This window comes from Carica papaya, chromosome 1, assembly GCF_054855325.1.
Source record: "Carica papaya isolate Zhongbai chromosome 1, ASM5485532v1, whole genome shotgun sequence".
Classification (NCBI taxonomy): domain Eukaryota; kingdom Viridiplantae; phylum Streptophyta; class Magnoliopsida; order Brassicales; family Caricaceae; genus Carica; species Carica papaya.
The window spans coordinates 28,659,890-28,679,731 of record NC_142309.1 but is presented as its reverse complement, the minus strand read 5'-3'; the positions used below and the strand labels follow the sequence as shown (position 1 = coordinate 28,679,731).

The window sequence follows — 19,842 nt, the reverse complement described above, 5'->3', positions numbered from 1 at the left end:
CTACAATATTAACATAAAAAGGTATTTTTGTAATAAAATAAAGAAATTCTTGTAAATTATTAATAAATTTAATCATATATTTTTTTTTGTATATATAAATAAAAAGAAAAATGGGAAGCTATGGAAATTCTCGCATGCGTTTCTCATTTCACCTGCGAGTGGGGACGCTACTTTTCCCGTATATATATATATATATATATATATATATATATATTAAAGCTTAACTGCAATAATGGGTGCTTGAATTAAAAAGTAGAACCCCAATTTCTCTGTGTCAGAACATAAACGTTGTTCAAGGTTTCAACCTCTCCACACACGGCCAGCGGGGGGATACATGAAAATGATGCTGGGCGTTGCCGAGGACGAAGATAAATGGCTTGCGGAGGGGATCGCGGGCATTCAACACAACGCCTTTTACATGCATCGCTCTTTGGTACTCAAATTAAGATCACACAATCTCAGTTTATATTCTTGATTTTTGGGTTATAGAACCCTAATTTGTTTCAATCTTTGATCTGTTTTTTTTTTTTTTTTTTTTTTCAGGACTCTAACAATCTCAGAGAGGCTCTCAAATACTCTGCTCAGATGCTATCGGAGCTCCGCACCTCGAAACTCTCCCCTCACAAATACTACGACCTCTGTGAGTTCGTTTTCCTCTTCTGACTGATCAAGCCATATGAATTGAATTTTGACAAAAACACACACACATATATATTTAAATTTTAGGCGATTGTGATTGATTTGGCTGGTATTAATTTTTGTTTGGTGATTTAGATATGAGAGCTTTCGATGAATTGAGGAAGCTGGAGATATTCTTCAAAGACGAGAGCAGGCACGGCGTGTCAGTTATCGATTTGTACGAGCTTGTTCAGCATGCTGGCAACATTTTGCCTAGACTGTAAGTGGCAAGAAGTTTCACAATTTCTTAGAATTTCAATCTTCTGATTAGTTAATGAGAGACACGTGCGTTTGCAATGTTCACTTGAATGAACTTGGTATGTGTGCGGTACCAGTTTATGTAAGACCTTAATTTAATTGAAGGTTTTAGCCTTTTGCGGCATTAATTCTTCTCACATTCCTAAAAATAATATATTGATACCTGTCCCAATCATGCCAAACCTTCTTAGCTCATTGGTCTCAACTCTCTTGGTTCCCATTCGGTAAGAGTTGAGGTTTATGACTTGACATAAAAAATTTGTTGTCACGATCAAGCAATTTGGGTAAGATAAAATTTCCTCGTCTCAACATTTTAGTGTCATTTAGTTTTAGCCTCTTCTGATTTTACTGGAAGTAGTCTCTGTTATATATAATTTTTAAATGCTATTGTTAGATCCAGCCTTGGAGTTGATAAGAATCAGTGAAAGTTCTCCCACATAAAGAATGCATTCCTATTCTTTGTGTAGGAGAAATGACAGAATATATGTTTAATATATAAGATATCGGGCCAGCTTAATTGTTGTAGCTTTTAGATAAAATATTGTATATAGTACCAATCACTGGAAACTCTGTGGAAGAAATATGTCTGACACAGATTTTCTTTTGATTATGTTTATAAACGCTGGGAATTGCAATTCATGTTTCCCTGAACAAGAAAGCTCAATGTGGGGCCTTCATCCTTCAGATATGTGAATTAACTACGTTTATGTACTTTATGGTACATCCTGATTATTTATCCTTTGATTTCTTGAGGAATGCTGATTTGCCTACTTGCATAAGCTACGATTAACTTCTCTTTTTTCTTGAGGTTGAAAGTGCAAAAGCCAAGAGCTTAAGTGCTTCATGAAATTTGCATGTCATATCCTTAAAATATTATTTTATTCTCTTTGTCAGGTTTTTGAAATTTCCTTTGTTAATCTACCAGGTATCTCCTATGTACGGTAGGGTCTGTATACATCAAAACTAAGGAGGTACCTGCAAAGGATGTTCTTAAAGATCTTGTAGAGATGTGTCGTGGTGTTCAGCATCCAATACGGGGGCTCTTTCTTAGGAGCTACCTTGCTCAAGTCAGTAGAGATAAATTACCAGATATTGGCTCAGAGTATGAAGGGTAAGAGGATAACTTGATTTTTTTTTTTGTTTATTTTTCGTGGTGGACTTGTTCTTTACTCCTTATTTTCTCCTTCATGTAAAATGTTCTTTTGCATCCTTCTTACTCTATATTTCCTTTGATATATATTTAGTGTTCAGTGTTTCTTTGGTCCTTTCTGAATGTTATTGATCGTGTTAATGAAGATGTCTATTTGATTTTATTAGGAACTGATGAAATAAAATTCTGCACTTTGTAATGGAAACACTACTGCACGACTTGAAACTATTTGTCTGTAAAGAATGTATAATAATTTCTGGGTATGGGATGAACGTAACCTCAAACTTTGTTGATTTGGCAACCAAAATGGATGAATTCCTGGAAGGCCTCTCTCTTGCTCTCATAGTGGTTCAGTTGATGGCTTCACTGGAGGACAGATGATGTAGGGCAAGTAGAGTATAAAACCAACTTATCCATGACAGTACAGAAGTATCGGAAATTTAGGTGAAGAAATGGAAGAATAACAGAAACATTGAAGGAAATTAAGGATTGAAGCAAAGAATTACAGAAAGAGATAAAAGGAACATGGTAGGCTAGAGACAGAGGACGTAATTACAGAAATTCTGAATTCAGATTTATCTTCTACTTTCTATATTTGTTACTCCTGTATAGGCACAAATTACAACACTGATTATAATGTAGACAAACCCGAAAGTTCCTAAATTCTAATCAAAGTTGGAACTTACTAAAACTAACTACTATTTGCTAAATAGTAAACAATTTAATAATGCTAAGATATCAAAATAATTACAAAAATGTTTCCTGCCAGGAAAATTCTTCCATTTTTGAATCCCTTTCTTCATCATTCTCCCTCACTTGGCAAAAATTTGAACTCAAATATATAGAGTTTCATTGAAAGTTTGAATACTTCCGTCCTCGAGAGATTGTAGTGTTCTCTCTTAAAGAGCCCGTACATAAGTAAATGTAGAAAAACACTAAATCATTCAAAAATTTCTAAGTGATGATGTTCATTGGCCCATAACTAAATGCTTTAGTAGGGGAGAAAGCCTATGATCATATGAACTGATGACTCCTCGATTACATGATGGAGAGAATGAGTTATAGGAACAAATGGCGTAAGTGGATCAGATCTTGTATTTCTACCCCTTCATTTGCTTTTATGCTATCATCTTTCTTAGAGCTAACAAAGAACTCATACACATACAAGGAAATCCTTTGTCCTCTCTTATGTTTATCGTTATTATGGGGACACTCAACAGAATGTCCTTGAGGGCTAGAGATTTTGGGATGTTCAAGGGGTTAAAGGTAGGGGATGGTGGGCGTGTGGAGGAGGTAATTCATTTATTTTTTGCTGATGATATATTGCTTTTTTGTGAACCGAGTGAGAGGACTTTACTCAATTTTAAATGTACTTTGTTAAGTTTCCAAACAGTATTTGGCATCCACATTAAGCTTGCAAAATATGACTTGGTGAGGATCAAATATTTGGGGCTTCTGCTGGGAGCCAAATATAAGGAAGTTTCGACTTGGTGGTGACACGTTTTGAACAATGATTGTCTGGATGGGAGAGTTTGAAAGAATAGAATGAATATTGTTGAGAGAAAATGACCTATAAATACATGATTCTTAGTACAGGAAAGGAAACCCTAACATTAATTTTACACCAATATCTTACTATATAACCTTACATATTAAATTACACATATACACTAACACTTCACCTCAATCTGGTGAATAGACATTGTCTATTCCCAACTTGGCTATAATCGACTGAAAAATGGATTGCTTAGACCTTTAATGAGCATGTCTGTAAGTTGTGAGCTGGTAGACTTGTAGAATGTGAAATCAAACCGTTGTCTAATTTTTCCTTGATGAAATGTCTGTAGATTTCATTATGTTTGGTCTGGTCATGCTGTACCAGATTATGGGTAATGTTGATTGTGACTTGTTGCAGTATAGTCTCATTAAGTCATTCCACTTAATCAACTTTAATCATAGCAGTTCACATGCTCTTTGGGTTATTGCTTGAAATTTTGATTCAGTAATAGACCATGCCACCATATTATATTTCTTACTTCTGCATGTAGTTGATCTTCTATCTATCACTAATCTGGCATAGTCTGCATCAGTATTTGCCTCCAGTAATAGTCGAGTATTCTTTCTTAATAAAATACCTTTTCCTGGTGTTCTCTCCAAATACTGTAGTACTAGGTTTGCTGTTTGTAAATATACTTTTTAAAATTATGCATAAACTGACTAATCATACTTACTATATATGCAATGTCTGGTCTAGTGTGGGAGAAATAGATAAGTCTCCCCTTAGCCTTTGGTGCATCTCCTTGTTGATGGTTGCATCTTTCTCTGCCAATTCCAGTTGTGGTTGGGATTAATTAGTGTGTACGCAAGTTTACATGCAAGTTAACTTATATCCTTCAGGAGATTGCTGATGTACTTCTACTGAGAAATGAAAATTCCTTATTTCAGTGAGCAACCTCAACACCAAAGAAGTATTTTAGCTTCCAATTCTTTAATTTCAAATTCCTTGGCCAGATATTGTTTCAGCATCACCATCTCTTTTCTTTCAGTCCTACTACTAGAAGAGCAGTCACTCCTCTGAATTTAGTGCTTGATAAACAAAGTGTAATCTCCTTGCCCTTGCTTGGATCCGTTTGCAAACCTTCTTAACTATGTTTTTGGTGACTGTTTGAGTCCATACAATACCTTCTTTAATATGTAGACATTATTGGCTGCTACTTTCTTTGTAAATCCCAATGGGATCTCCATATAATTTTCTTCATGTTAGTCCTCTTGTGGGAAGATATTCTTCACATCAAACTGCTGCAGTTGTCAATTGTAGTTGGCAGCCAAAGATAGTACTCTGATTGTGTTCTTTTTTGCAACAGGTGCAAAGATCTCTTGACAATTTATTCCATTTGTCTATGTATAAGCCTTGACTACCAATTTGGTTTTGTACATTTTTATTGTACCATTGGCTTTGTACTTCATGGTGAATACCCATTTGCACTCCACTGGTTGTTTTTTCTTAGGTAGATCCACCAATTCTCATGTCAGATTTGTTCAAGTATCTACATTTCAACACTTTCAGTATTTTTTCATTTTCCACTGGATAATACCTCAGTGCTCAAACTCATAAAGAACTTCTAATGAGATGGTGAATATTTATTAAATGAAACAAACTTTGAGATTAGGTAAAGAGGATCTTTAGTATATTATCTGGTTCCTGTATGAACTGCAATAGACACATTAATATCAGAATGCACAAAGTTCTCAAGAGTTACTTCATTGCCATAGCTTGCTTCTAATGCTTGAACCTCAACTCAGACTCCAAATTCTCTTTCCTTGAGTACACCTGAGTAAATCTCGACTCATGTGTGGTTTTTAGAGTTGGGTTATTCTGGATTTTGGAGTTGGTCATCTGCTGGTGATGGTGTAGGTGGACGTTTTTCAGGAAAAAGGTGAGATAAAAAAGAAGTCATTATCTTTATCTTCCACTTTAGACCCCCCTTGAAGATAAGGATAAAAGAAATAAGACTCTGTGTTAATAAATATAACATCCGCGGACACATAATTTCCTCTTTGATATGAATGTATATGAACAAAGACAACAAAACCAAATACTCTAGGAACGAAATGGTGTGTAACATTGACTCTTGAGTAGAACTTCGAGAGAACTTTTATAGGGCTTTTAAATTCTAAAACACTTAATGGTAAACAGTTGATAAGGTATGTCACAGTAAGAATTGCCTCCCTCAATACTGTTTGAGAATGCTGTTTTGGAATAGGAAGGTCCGGGTAGTAGCAAGAAGGTGACTATTTTTTCTTTTTACCACTCTGTTTTGTTGTGAAGTATGGACGCATGGATACTCATGAATAATCCATTTTTGGTTAAAAAAATGATTGTGTGTGATTGAAAAAGTCCTTAATACTGTTAGTGCTGAATTGTTTAATGTGATTCCAAACTAATTTTTTATCATGTTATAAAATTGAGGTAATATATAACTCACATTAGATTTTGACTTGAACAAAGATAGTCAAGCGGCTCTTGTACAATCATCAATAGAAGAAATAAATCATCGAACATTAGAAATATTAAAGATGTGGGATGAACCGCAAATGTCACTATGAATTAATGAAAAAGGAATATTGCTCCTTTTATTACCTATAGGAAATGGTACACTTGTCTTTAGCAAGTTCACTTAGATCACAGTGCAAAAATTTTCACTATTGTGTTCCTTAAATAAAGAGATAAAAATCACCTTAAGAATTCTCAAGGAAGGGCATCCAAGTCTTATGTGGTGGAGCAATTAAGAGGCAAACAAATCCTGAAAAATTAGTGGCAGGGGCTGGTTGTGGCTGAAGAGGTCTACAGAGGCTGTGTGTGGTCGAGGCAGGTGCACGCAGAGGCTGTGTGTGGTCGAGGCAGGTGCACGCAGAGGCTGTGTGAGCCATCTGGGCAGCGGGACATGGCTAGAAAGCAGCTGATTGGAGTGGTAATGGGAACTAAACAGAGAGCAGAAACAGGGGCGAAACAGAGCAACGAGTGGAGCAGGATAGCAAAAGCAGAGGTGGCTGAAACAGGGGCGAGGCGTGCAAGAAACATAGGACACCAAAACAGAACACACGAAAACAGAGCACGCGAAATAGAGGTGGCTGGCAGCTGTTTGCAGCTGAAACAAAGCAGCTGCAGCTGAAACCTAGGAAAACAGAGCAACGACTGGAGCAGGGTAGTGAAAACAGAGGTGTCTGGAACAGGGGCGAGGCACGCAAGAACACACCAAAATAAAGCACACAAAATAGAGGTGGCTGGTGGCTGTTTGCAGCTGAAACAAAGCAGTTGCGGGTGAAATCTGCAAATATATTTATTCTGGCAATGAATGTCGGTTTATGGTTCTTTTATGTTTTCTTATATACACGATTCTTAGTACATGAAAGGAAATCCTAGTATTAATTACACACGAGTATTTTACTACTATACTCTTAAATATGAAATTACACATGTAATCTACGTCTAACGAAGAGAATATTTTTATCTAAAGGGGAGAGATTTACCTTTATCAAAAGCATTGTAGCTAATATTTCCGTCTATTACATATCTCTGATGACAATCCCAGTGAGTGTGGCCAAAAGACAGAAATCTATACAGTGCAGATTCTTATGGGAAGATTCTGAAGAGAAGTGAAAGCATCATCTTGTGGCTTAAGACGAGGTCAAAATGTGAATTCATCACGGTGGGTTGGGATTGAGATCATTGGTGGAGGTTAATATGGCTCTTCAGAGGAAATGACTTCGGAGATTCGTGAATGAGATTGGTAGTCTCTACTGGAGGATGATTGAGGTGAAGTTTGGTACTATGGATAAAGGATGGTTCACTATGTTTCTGTCTAGACCCAAGTAATGGGATGTGGAAGAAAATCTACATGGATAAAAGGAAGTTCCACAACTGCATCAACTGGAGGATAGGCACTGGAGACAAGGTCAGATTATGGCATGATACCTGGTTGGAGGGTGGTACTCTCAAAGCTTAATTTCCCATATTTATGCTATTGCTGGGGTAAGGACGCTTTGGTCCAAGTACTCTACCTTGGCACTATGGAGAGTGAGGAGTGGTTTGTGGAGGTCATGAGGAATCTCAATGATTGAGAAGTTAGGGAAATATGAGGCGTTACTCCTTGCCCTTTGCTAGGATTAGGCTTGATGGGAGCAGAGGTCGACTCATTTGGAGCATCAATAATGAAGAGATATTCTCTGTTAGATCTTTCTACAACCACTTAACAAGAAGAAGAGAGGTTATGGACAAACACTTTCCATCTAAGCAAATTTGGAAGGTATTGCATCACTCAGAATTGCTTTTTTTGGTTGGAAGGCAGTTAGATGATGCATTCTAACATTGGACAAGCTGATTAGGAGGGGCATGATTCTGGTGAATGACTGTTTTTGTGTAAAAGAGATGCTGAGTCATACGACCATATCTTGTTATGGTGTCCTTTTGTTTATAGACTTTGGACCCTCACTTATGGCCTCTTGATTATTAATTGGGTGTGGCTGGCTCGGTGAGAAAGGAAATTTGGGAATGGAAAGGAATTAGTGGTGTGAAGAAGCATGTTAGCCTCATTCACCTTGCTACTTTTTGGGTGGCATGGATGGAAGGAACCGGGAGAGCTTTTGAGGGCATAAAAGTGAATTTTGGTAGGATTAAGGATATTTTCTGTACGGATTTTCACTAGCCGGATATTTTGATTAATATGTAAATATTTTGTGTACGCATTTGCACCCCTTTGGTGCTTGTGAATAAATACTTTAGCAAGAACCCCAACAATTTAGCATCAGAGTCAGAAGTTATGGATTTATTCTCATGCCCTAATCTTTCATTAAAACTTATGAACAGGACCATGAGCAATACAGGGTACTAATTGACTTACTGGCTAGACGGTTACAGGAAGTCTTAGAAGAATTATCTGCTGGTCAATCCTGGCCAACAAACAAGGGGAAGGCAATATTCATCACATAGTGAGCGAAGCGGTGACTATCAATTTGCCAAAACAGGTGGTTCCTTTCATTCCTTGCTATACCAAACTTGACTTCCTGCAGTTTGATGGTCTTGTTGATCCCCTGGCATGGATTGGATGCTGATGACAATTTTTTTTGTCATCAACAGATGTCTAAAGGTTACACTAGCGTCCTTTCATCTGGAAGGAGAAGCCCAATTTTGGTTTCTCAAAGTCAATCAGGATCAGCCTCGCATCACTTGGGAAGAGCTAAAGCAACTTTGGCATATGCATTCTGGTCTACCCATCAAAAGTAACAAACTCTGTAAATTGAGTAAATTGCAGCAGACTGATAAGGTAACCAATTATCAACTACAACTTGCATTTTTGTCTCCACAAGGTAGTGCCTTCTTACTGGAACATGAAATGGAAATTTTCTTGAATGGGTTGCGAGAGCACATATTTGTGAAGTAGAACTGCAGATTACAGTGTGACTTGAAACTGCAGTGAGTTTTGGGCACCGGTATGAATAGCTTTCCTTTCAGCCTCCCACTACCTTGCTTCCAGCATGTTGTTCCTCTCTGTCCAGTGATGTCACCCCAGTCGTCGGCCATCTCTGTCTTGAAATCTGTTGGTGAAGTGGTTTTTGTAGCCTAAACGGAAGCAAGATACGCACAAGGCTCTTGCTTCAACTGTAATGAGAAACTTGAACTGTGTCATCATCGTAAATACCTCTTCTAGTTGGAGCTTGATTCTTCCTCACCAGAGATTCATGAACCTGAGGAATTGAGCCAAGGAAATCTCCAGAAATTTCCTTGCATGTGATTTTGGGTTTCTGGTCCTCTGAAATGATGAAGTTTCGTGGGTATTTGGATGGCAAGCCCATTCTGCTCCTCATTGATTCTTGAAGCACTTACAGCTTCCTTGATTCCGATGATGCACCGATCTCCACCTTCCTGTTGAGACACAAAATGAATTGAACATTCTGGTGGCTAATGGGAAACGGGTGTGTTGAGCTGGAGTTTGCCGCACAGTCTCACTGAAGTTGGATAACACTTGTGGTTTCCCTTGATTTTCTTTTGATCTCCCTCACTGGCTTCATGCTGTTTTAGGGGGTTCAATTGGCTAGCACTTTCCGTCCAATCACTTCTAGTGGATGACTATGACTTTTTTATATAATGCAAATGGGTAATCTTTTAGGGCATTTCTGACTTGCAAAATTCCATCCTACCTCCCAAAGTTCTTTTCTCAACACTCATTCATGAATACAGAAACATGAACCTTCATCCCTTGAACTTAATACATCTCTTAAATCCTAAATTACAAAAAACTTGAACAACTTCTGATAATTGTCTCATTGAGCTGCCCGCATGACGGATATTCCATTAATCTTGAGCCTAGGTCAACAAATTTTCTACAAGTGAATCTAAATAGAGAACCTGTACTTATTTCACCAAGTTATCACTAAATCAAAGTCTCTACAAACCCAACAAGAATTTAAGATAAATCTTAACATTATCCTACCCATATCTTAGAGGAAGTAAATGATTCTGATGATTAAGTTGATTTTTATTTTCACCACATAGTAAATATGAAATTTGTGTGATTTTCTCTTATAGTTATTAAACTTGCAAAAACTTGCACCCCAAGGTTTATCTCAAAAACTTGCAACCATCTTCTTGCAGAGGGGATGATACCGTGATGGATGCTGTGGAATTTGTGTTACAAAATTTCACTGAAATGAATAAACTTTGGGTTCGAATGCAGCATCAGGTATATGGTTGATCTATAAAATAGTCAACCTGTTTGGACATGCATGGCACCACTGTACTTGCTACGAGTCATGAGAGCATGCTTTTTGGCCATGCAGGTCTTATGGTGCTTGTGAATCATTCATACTCATTGGTGAACCTGAGCTGAAGCCTCAATTGGGATTTCTGCTCTGCAGGGACCTGGTCGTGCCAGAGAGAAGCAGGAAAAGGAGAGGAGCGAGCTTCGTGATCTTGTAATGCCAATATCTGTAATTATTGTCATATCGAATGGTAGGTATAGACTTTTATGCAAAATAATATTTCTTCCCCCCTTGATTTTCTTGGTAGGTAGGGAAAAATCTCCACGTTCTTAGTCAGATAGAAGGTGTGGACCTTGAGATGTACAAAGACACTGTTCTTCCCAGAGTCTTAGAGCAGGTCTAATATTATGGTTCTTTTCCCTGAGTTTCCATAACTCGTTCCTTATGAAGTCACCTGCAGGATTATTGATTCTTCATAATTATCCTCATATTTTATTCACAATTGGCTTGTACAGGTTGTCAACTGTAAGGATGAACTTGCTCAATATTATCTGATGGATTGCATAATTCAGGTCTTTCCTGATGAATATCACTTGCAGACTCTTGAGACATTATTGGGTGCTTGTCCTCAGCTTCTGGTGGGTAACTTAGCATGCATATTTTTCTTTTGGAGATAGGCCCAGATTGTATTAATGATCTCTTGGAACTTACAAAAACGACTAGTGTTTTCTCCTAAAAACATTTCATTGTTTCATATGTAATTTTTTCTAATATCTTAAGTTGTGGGACCTATACTATTCTAATTTCTGATTTTTGGTTTTTTTTATTACTAAATCCTGTAAAAGCTTCTTTCCTCTTGTTAGGTCATAGCATAACTACAAAATATTTGACCTTGATTTTTGTGCATGGTTTGCTGTTTCTCCTCTTAGTCTCTGTTTCCTTGGGTGCTCTTTTCTCTTTTGGTTTCCTTTTCTTAGTTTCTATTGTGTTGGATGATTTTTCTGTTGGGGTTTAGGGGTGTTTGGTGGGCTGGGGACAAGTGAACAAACGGGACTCCAAATCTTACAGCCTTGTATGGTAGCCATGTACCATTGCCACGTCAGTCAATTGATGCAGTAGCATCTCATTTATTTATTTTTATCATATTACTAATATAGGGTTATTGTACTTTTACAAGGTTAATATTTCTTATCTAATTAGAAATTTTATTTTGTTATTTTTTTCCTATTTAGGTATCCTAGACATAGTAGGTTATTTTGACATACTACAAATACATGGGTGATTCTTCATTGCTATTCAGACTGCTTATAAATAGAAGTAATACTACTCTCATTGATTGATTGAGCGCTTAGGATAACCTGATGATTGTTGTTGTTGTTTTCTTGATCTCTATGACTGTGGATTGAACTTTTTTCCTTTTTCCTACTTTTCTAAATCACAATGTTTTTTTTTTGTTTTTTTTTCACTTAGGACTTCTCAATGCTGAGATGTTTTTTATCAAGGTTTTGACTTTTGTTAAACGATCACAAGGATTTAAAATTTCTCTGAAAAAGAAGGTTTATTTAACATTTTGTTTCTAGGAAAACAGAAGTTTAGTTATTCTGTTCTCCACTTGAATAGTTGAGATAAAACACAATAGGAAAAGGATTTGTGTGCTTAATTATTTTTCCTGTGCACTTGTAAATGTGTTATCATTCAAGCATTCCATTAATGAGTGCTCTGTAATGTTAGGATTTTAGATTCTTTTGTTTTCTTTGATTTTGTATTTTTCAAAGAAATATTGCCACCTATTGACTTTTTTTGTTCCATTGCCCCTTTGTCTTATCATTTAATTCTCAGCCCACAGTAGACATCAAAACAGTTTTATCTCAACTAATGGATAGATTATCAAATTATGCAGCCTCAAGTACAGAGGTAAGTAATTGATAATGTTGATTTTTCTCATGTGTCTTCTTATTCCGGTTGATTATGGTATTTTGGTGCCAGCTATTACCCGAATTTCTGCAAGTGGAAGCTTTTGCCAAATTAAGCAATGCCATTGGAAAGGTAATGATGACCTGAGGCTGCAAATTTACTTTCAAATTTTCGAGGAAATTTGATTCTTGAAATGTATATAGTACATGATTGTGACCAAAAATGGGTCCATCATCTAACTTTGGTCTCCCTACATAAGGCTTTTTCTAGGAAAGTGGAAGGGAGGGAAAGGAGCATAACATAATTTAAGTTAACAATTTTGTTTGGAAATCCTTTGTTATGGAATAGAAGCAGACCACTGTCTTAATCTTAGAAATCGTCCAATCTCTTCTGCGGAAAAAAATTATTTTCTCTTTTGGTGGCCTTAAGGATTTGCAAGAAGGCAAGAAAAGTAATTTGTAAAAACGCGAGAAATCTTATTAAATTATGACATTGTTAAAATATACAATTAATATCATTTCCTAAGTGGTTTATATCGTTTTTAGACTTATCATCGTAATGTCCTTGTTATTTAACCTTTTAACTATCTTATTATGTTTTTAAGAGAAACACATTTTCTGTTGTTGGCTTAGGGACATTAGTGACTTTCTACTTTTCTTGCCATTTTCCCTCTGTCCAAGCAAGGAAAATATTTAACTCATTCTTATTTTCCTCCTTTCAAACAAGTAAAATATTTTCTGTTATACTACATTCTTTTCCACTTAACCTCCCCTTTCCCTCTCTCAAAACAAAGGCTGAATGGCAAACTACTGCTATGTTTGATGCATGTGGCAAAGTATGATATGTGATGGGTAAGGTTCCTTACCCTACCTTCCGTGATGTTTGAGAGTAAATTCTTTTAGATGTAGGGTAGGAAATTACTCACCATCCCTCTCTCGAAACAAAGGCTGAATGGCAAACTACTGCTATGTTTGATGCATGGAGCAAAGTATGATAGGTGATGGGTAAGGTTCCTTACCCTACCTTCCCTGATGTTTGAGAGTAAATTCTTTTAGATGTAGGGTAGGAAATTACTCACCATCCGCCGGGTAGTGCTTCTTTTTGTGATAGAAAAAGAAGTTTTATTGAGGAAAAGAGGAAAACATTACAAAGAGAACAGTGGATAAGTTATCCAACTGAAGCCAAAGAAAACATAATAGAAAGTAAAAATCATATTAACTTAGAAAACATAATAGGAAGTTAAAAGAGGACTCATCCCATGACCATGACGTCCCAATTTCTGTAAAAGACAGTAAGGAGAAGGTTAGAATATTGCCCATGAGCCTTGGACCAAAGGATGAAAGTTATCTTTTTCCAAATAAAAGTGTTCGGCAAAGATTGGTTGTCAAATATTTGCTGATTTCTTCCTGACTAAATTGTCCAAAGACCTGCGAAACTACCGATACTGGTGTTGACGAAACCTTTCAACAAAGGATGGGGTGGGTCGTGCTATTCACCCCATGATAGATGCCACTAATCACTTGGATAATGCTTTGAAAAGACTAAATGCTTCTTATTGTATTATTTTTTCCACATATCCTTGACAAGGATAACACAACTGCCACTCTTGTCACCACCTTCACTGCCACTCCTGTTGTCGATGCCAATGATACCGCTACTTCTGCTGCTGTTATTGTCACCCACCACCACCTACCATTACAACCACTTTCACTGTCATTGCCGCCACCACCACCACCTTTGCTGCCACCACTATGCTATTGCCATCACCACCACCACTACTGTTGCCTCACCACCACCACTACTGTTGCCTCACCACCATTCCCACACTGCTGCAGTTGTCGGTATTATCGCCTCTGCTATTGTCATCACTATTACCCTCATTTTTGCTGCCACATCCATTGCCGCTGCACCCACCACCACCATTGCCACTGCTGTCGCCACCAACCACCACCACCAATATTCCCTCTGCCGCAACTCAGTCACTGACGCCCTTTCCCACCAATCACGTTAAAGATATAATAAGATAAAAATTTTACCAGCTTACACAACGCCCTTTCCCTACCCAACCCACTAACTTATCCAGGTACCACATCTAGCAGAGATGATTATGCAATGGTATAAATGGTTCTTTACTTTTCTTGATATCAAGTACAAGGACATGATCAGTTGAGAAACCTAAAATTCTTTAATAATTGCATCATTTCCATGGATAAGTTGAAAAGAAATAATGCTGTCAATCTCAAAGGGATCTGTTTACTGCCAATATGTGTCAATTATGACCATATTAAAACTGAAGGTGCAACTGGAATCAGATCATCAAATCAGCTAATTAATAATTGAAGAATAGGGTAAAAATGGAACTTGTGGTCTTTAATCATATTCTTATGCTAATCATCATGGTCAATAGCTACCTTCTTGTTGGTTAAGCTAACAATTTTTTTGTCCAATAACAATTGCTGGTTTCAAACTAAGTTGAGAGTCATACAAGTGGTTAATTTTGATTCCTTCATGCTCTAACAAATTAAGGACTTGGCAACCGGCAACAAAGCAATGTATTAGAACCAGAATCATCTACCTTCCATATTTTCGATGATCATCTTCTACTTTCTCAACCTGGTAATAAATCCACAGCCCAAAGCCCTGGTCCCCAACCCAAAAACAAGATACAGCATTACCCAATATTTTAGGGACTCAAAATGCTTACTTCACTTGACACATACAATGGCTTCGTAGCATTGACCATTGCACATATTTCAGGAATAAATAATGCAAGAAAAGGATACATTAGTTTGCATCATGCTTTTATCTAGCTACTATTCATCTGGTATCACGTGGCTTGAGTGAATTGATGACATAAATCCATAAGTTGTTGCTGCTTTCATTTTCCAATTGCTTAATTTGATTATTTTTGGTATGTTTAAACTTATTCTCTACAGATTGATTGATTACAATTCAAGTGCAGGTGATAGAAGCACAGGTTGACATGCCTATTGTTGGAGCTATAAGTTTGTACGTCTCTCTTCTTACCTTTACTCTACGTGTGCATCCTGATCGGCTTGATTATGTGGATCAAATATTGGTATGTTTCTCTTCAGGCTTGGATTATAATGAACTTGTGTGTTTCCTGTAAGTTTATGTTTTGACTCACAAGTGCATAGCTTTGACAAACTTATCTGCTATTTAGCATGCATATGTACCATTTCTTCCAAATGTATTGAATTGACTCTCATCTTTGAAGTCTTACGGCTGTCCAATATTCTTTAGGGAGCATGCGTCAAGAAGCTATCCAGCATACCCAAGCTTGAGGATGCTCGGGCAACAAAACAAGTTGTTGCACTTTTAAGTGCCCCATTGGATAAATACAATGATATTGTCACAGCACTAACTCTTTCTAATTATCCGCGTGTCATGGACCATCTTGATAACGGAACAAATAAAGTCATGGCAATGGTTATTATTCAAAGCATTATGAAAAACAACACATGTATTTCAACTGCTGATAAGGTATGGTTATAGCTTTTTTTTAACACATATAGATTATGGTGCCATTGAACATATGGTTGATATGTTTTTCCAGGTTGAAGTGCTCTTTGAATTGATTAAGGGACTCATCAAGGATTTGGATGGAACAGCTTCAGATGAGGTTCATACATTTTTTCTACCTTAGGTTTATTTTTTCCTATCTTGGTTTTGGGGATTTTCTCTTAGTTGTTTTGATCAATGCCTATCACAAGACCTTATGATTTGGCATTTTTCCCGTATGTTTATCCCTGTAATAGCTAGATGAGGAGGATTTCAAGGAGGAGCAAAATTCTGTAGCTCGCCTCATACACATGCTTTATAATGATGAACCAGAAGAAATGTTGAAGGTAAGTAATTAATGTGTTGAAAGTTGCTGCTGTATGATGGTTAATGCCAATATTCTTGAACCTTTTAAAGGAATAACATTTTAGTATGACTACATTTCCCTCTTGAGTATTTTATTGGGTGTGTAGTCAGTGGATACCAAAGGTAAAGGTAGAGAGGTCCACTTTTCATGTGAAATAGCGAGTGCACAATCTCCTGATTTGTAACTGAGGATCAAGATTTGAAGATTCTTTAAAATAGTAAATATTCATGTTCCCAGCAAGCAATATACATTAGGACTCTCTTATTTTCTCTTTGAACCCTGGAGAATTGAGACTTTAGGCCATTTTCTTTTATGGTACATTAGTTGAACTTTTTCTTCAATTTACTTGTGGACTCGTCTTATTTTTATCTTCTTTGTTGAAAGCCAGAAACTAATTTCTTGTTTTCTACAATTTACTGATACTCAGATCATATCTACTGTGAGGAAGCACATTTTGATTGGAGGACCAAAACGCCTACCGTTCACAGTTCCTTCTCTTGTTTTTATTGCACTCAGGGTATATTTCTTCCCTTTCCAGATTGTGGAGTGCAATTGTCATTGTATCCATTGCTAGAGTATCTGAACGTTTGAAAGTTCATGGGACCATTCACTAAGCCCAAAAAAAAATAAGTCTGCAAATTCTGTCTGGATTTTTGTTTGCATGTTTCTATTAATGGTACTTAAGATTGTGAACAAATAATTTTCTTCAGTGGTGATTAATTCATATATATTTGATGAAAGGGGTTACTTAAGGTTTAAATGCATTGGTCCTTTTCCTAAGTAAATCTGAAACAATATTGGAAGTCAAATAAGTAGGTATATATTTGTTTAAAAGACATTCTTAAACCATCAAGATCATGTTTTTCCTTTACATTTCTCTTAAGAAATGACTTTGACTTATGTCCATTTGTCCTTTCCCATGAACACTGTTATTGTTTAATGTCGGAAGCATGTACTTAGGAGGTGATGTGAGCATTGTGATTTGCTGAACCTGATGCAGTTATAGTATTGCTGTCTCTTGTTTACTGAAGTTGCAACTAATGCTATTTTGAAAATGGATTTTAATTTTAAATGCTTTATTTTATGTGCTGTCTATATAGTTAGTTAGGCAACTGCAAGCTCAGGATGGAGATCTAGTTGGGGGAGAAGTGCCTACAACACCGAAGGAAATCTTTCAGCTCCTGAATCAGGTTAGTCTACTGTAATATGTTATAATGTCTGCTAAGTAAATGAAGCATCTCATGCAATTGTCTAGTGTTCGGACTTGTTGGGATGAAAATTCTAATTACTATTTCAGGTTAGATTTTTTTTCTTTTAAAAATTTGGTACCAGTCTGGACATAATTTTATCTCAAGTATCTTTCTTTTCCCCTTGCGATCTGGATGTTAAAACTATTTTGCACATATCATTATTGTCCTTTAGTTTGCAGGATATTGTCTCATATGTTTTATATCTCATTTTCGTTGTGCATTCCTTTGGCTACCATTTCAGACAATCGAGGCTCTTTCATCTGTTCCATCCCCTGAGCTGGCATTAAGGTTGTACCTCCAATGTGCGGAGGTAATCCAAGACTGTTACTCCCATTGCACAATGATGGCTCATAAGAATGACTGTGTGCAAGTCCCAATATTTTTTTGAAAATAAATATTCTATGATCTTTCTTAAAAAATCTCATTTTAAATGCTAAGGTTGTCACTTGTCTTTTTTTAAATGTTGTGCATGTTAATTGCCATAGATGATAACTGCCTTCTATCAGTACCATAGTGATTATCCATGCATCAGCAAACAATTTCGTTTATAGGAAGCTGTATGTGGAGCAATAAGGATGTTTCCCGTTGTACTTGATCATAATTTGCATCTAATTTGGTGTTGACAATCAGGCTGCTAATGACTGCGATCTTGAGCATGTAGCTTATGATTTTTTCACCCAGGCATTTATTCTCTATGAAGAAGAAATTGCGGTATTTTCCTTGATTAATTTCCTTTATCCCATATTCTTTATCATTTCCGTGAAGAAAGTTATGCCGTAGATGGTATTCATTCCTTCCTGATTTGTATTTTCATGTGTCTTCCATTTCCATTTTTAGGACTCAAAGTCACAAGTCACTGCAATTCATTTAATAATTGGATCTCTACAGAGGATGAATGTGTTTGGAGTTGAGAACAGGGATACTCTCACACACAAGGCCACAGGGGTAACAGTGTTTGCTGTGTTTGATTTTTGTACTTCCTTGATCTGTTTTTGCTAAAGTGTAAATGATGTCAAACTTTGATCAGTATTCAGCGAAGCTTTTGAAGAAGCCAGATCAGTGCAGGGCAGTTTATGCATGTTCTCATCTCTTTTGGGTTGATGATCAAGATGACATTAAGGATGGGGAAAGGTGCGCACGATCTTAACTGATGTCATTAGATTCATCCTAAAGTTCTTGCTTCAATTTGCTTACGGGCTTCAGTCTATGTCCCTGGTTTCTCCTGTGCATCAGTTATTCTCTGAAATGATCTTAACATTTTGGGTATTGATATGCTATTTGAGTTTGTTTTTGCTAATCAAGAGGATATGACATAGCAGTATTTATGTTGTTGCAGGGTCCTACTTTGTCTAAAGCGTGCCCTGAGGATTGCAAATGCTGCACAACAGATGGCCAGTGTTGCACGGGGTAGCAGTGGACCAGTCACACTGTTTGTTGAAATACTGAATAAGTCAGTAGCTACGAGTTGTATCTTGAGTCGGTTTATGTTTATTTCTTCATTTATATGTTGATAATTGAGTGCGTGAATATCTTCAGGTACCTTTATTTCTTCGAGAAAGGAAATCCACAGATCACTAGTGCTGCAATACAGGGGCTGATCGAATTGATTCATACTGAGATGCAAAGTGACTCCACAACCTCGAGTCCTCCATCAGATGCTTTCTTTTCCAGTACAATTCGATACATTCAGTTCCAGAAACAGAAAGGAGGTGCAATAGGTGAGAAATATGAATCAGTCAAGGTATGATCTGTCGGAGCTTGTGAATTAATTGCCAGAAACAAGAGGATGGTCTTGATTGCTTTGGAAGAGCAGGAGGTTTAAATTATTCTGTGAAGTTTTCATTCATCAAAACGTGTGGAGGGTTAGTTCACGTTCGGTTGCATCATATGGAATTTTCTATCTTGCATTATTCCTGGGGTACTGATTTTGGGAAAAGGGAGAAAATGACATTGCATTTGTATGATTTCAAATTTGAATCCTCATGGGATCCTGGTCCTTTTCAAAATCATGGAAAGTGGTAGTTTTGGTTTGAATTAGTCATGACAAATCGAAAGGATCGTGAGTTATTTTCAAACTGCTGTTGGCGGGTTCCATCAATTATTTTTTCTTTGTTGCTTTTGGGTGTACGTATCTTTGTAATCATTTTTCTGGCGGACCAATAAAGTTTGTAATGTTACCGAAAAGAACAATTCTTTTGAAGTTTTTAGTAATATAAACTGTATCCTAAGATACCTTTATTCTTAATGTTTTTTCTAGAATAATGGAATAACTTTTTGCAGGATAATCAGCAGATATGGCGGTTCCAATTCAGTCTCTTCCTACCAAAGTACTTGAAAATCTATTCGACATCCTTCCATTTTCAAGCATCTGAGTCATTTTCCAACTGATTAACACGCACAGTGGAGGCATTTTATGAGTCACCCTCCACTTTCAAATGATAAAA

At 36.8% G+C, this 19,842-nt stretch overlaps 1 protein-coding gene across 4 annotated transcripts; it reads left to right on the top strand.

Moving 5' to 3' along the window:
• Nucleotides 1–220: 220 nt before the first annotated feature.
• LOC110818043 (vacuolar protein sorting-associated protein 35B-like) lies at nucleotides 221–19,643 on the top strand. 4 transcript variants are annotated; one of them, XM_022046782.2, is made up of 22 exons: nucleotides 221–433; nucleotides 544–640; nucleotides 775–898; nucleotides 1,862–2,047; nucleotides 10,239–10,326; nucleotides 10,502–10,558; nucleotides 10,653–10,742; nucleotides 10,861–10,983; nucleotides 12,185–12,259; nucleotides 12,332–12,391; nucleotides 15,222–15,338; nucleotides 15,524–15,763; nucleotides 15,837–15,902; nucleotides 16,039–16,128; nucleotides 16,576–16,665; nucleotides 17,249–17,338; nucleotides 17,640–17,708; nucleotides 18,029–18,109; nucleotides 18,236–18,343; nucleotides 18,426–18,529; nucleotides 18,735–18,848; nucleotides 18,935–19,643. In XM_022046782.2, the coding sequence occupies exons 1-22, from the start codon at nucleotides 335–337 to the stop codon at nucleotides 19,143–19,145; spliced, it is 2,379 nt and encodes a 792-aa protein (XP_021902474.1). In that variant the 5' UTR covers nucleotides 221–334; the 3' UTR covers nucleotides 19,146–19,643. The 4 variants fall into 4 exon arrangements, with proteins under 4 accessions (XP_021902474.1, XP_021902475.1, XP_088064776.1 ...); XM_022046783.2 differs by lacking the exons at nucleotides 221–433; nucleotides 544–640 and having other exon boundaries at nucleotides 1,831–2,047; XM_088208650.1 differs by lacking the exons at nucleotides 221–433; nucleotides 544–640; nucleotides 775–898; nucleotides 1,862–2,047 and adding exons at nucleotides 8,510–8,611; nucleotides 8,724–8,910.
• Nucleotides 19,644–19,842: the final 199 nt, after the last annotated feature.

Excerpts from the sequence above, each read along its gene's own strand:
- LOC110818043 (XM_022046782.2), top strand. The coding sequence starts at position 335 with ATGAAAATGATGCTGGGCGTTGCCGAGGACGAAGATAAATGGCTTGCG. Across the intron at positions 899-1,861 it reads GGCAACATTTTGCCTAGACT|GTATCTCCTATGTACGGTAG; the intron begins GTAAGTGGCAAG and ends TTAATCTACCAG. Across the intron at positions 10,559-10,652 it reads GGAGCGAGCTTCGTGATCTT|GTAGGGAAAAATCTCCACGT; the intron begins GTAATGCCAATA and ends TTTTCTTGGTAG.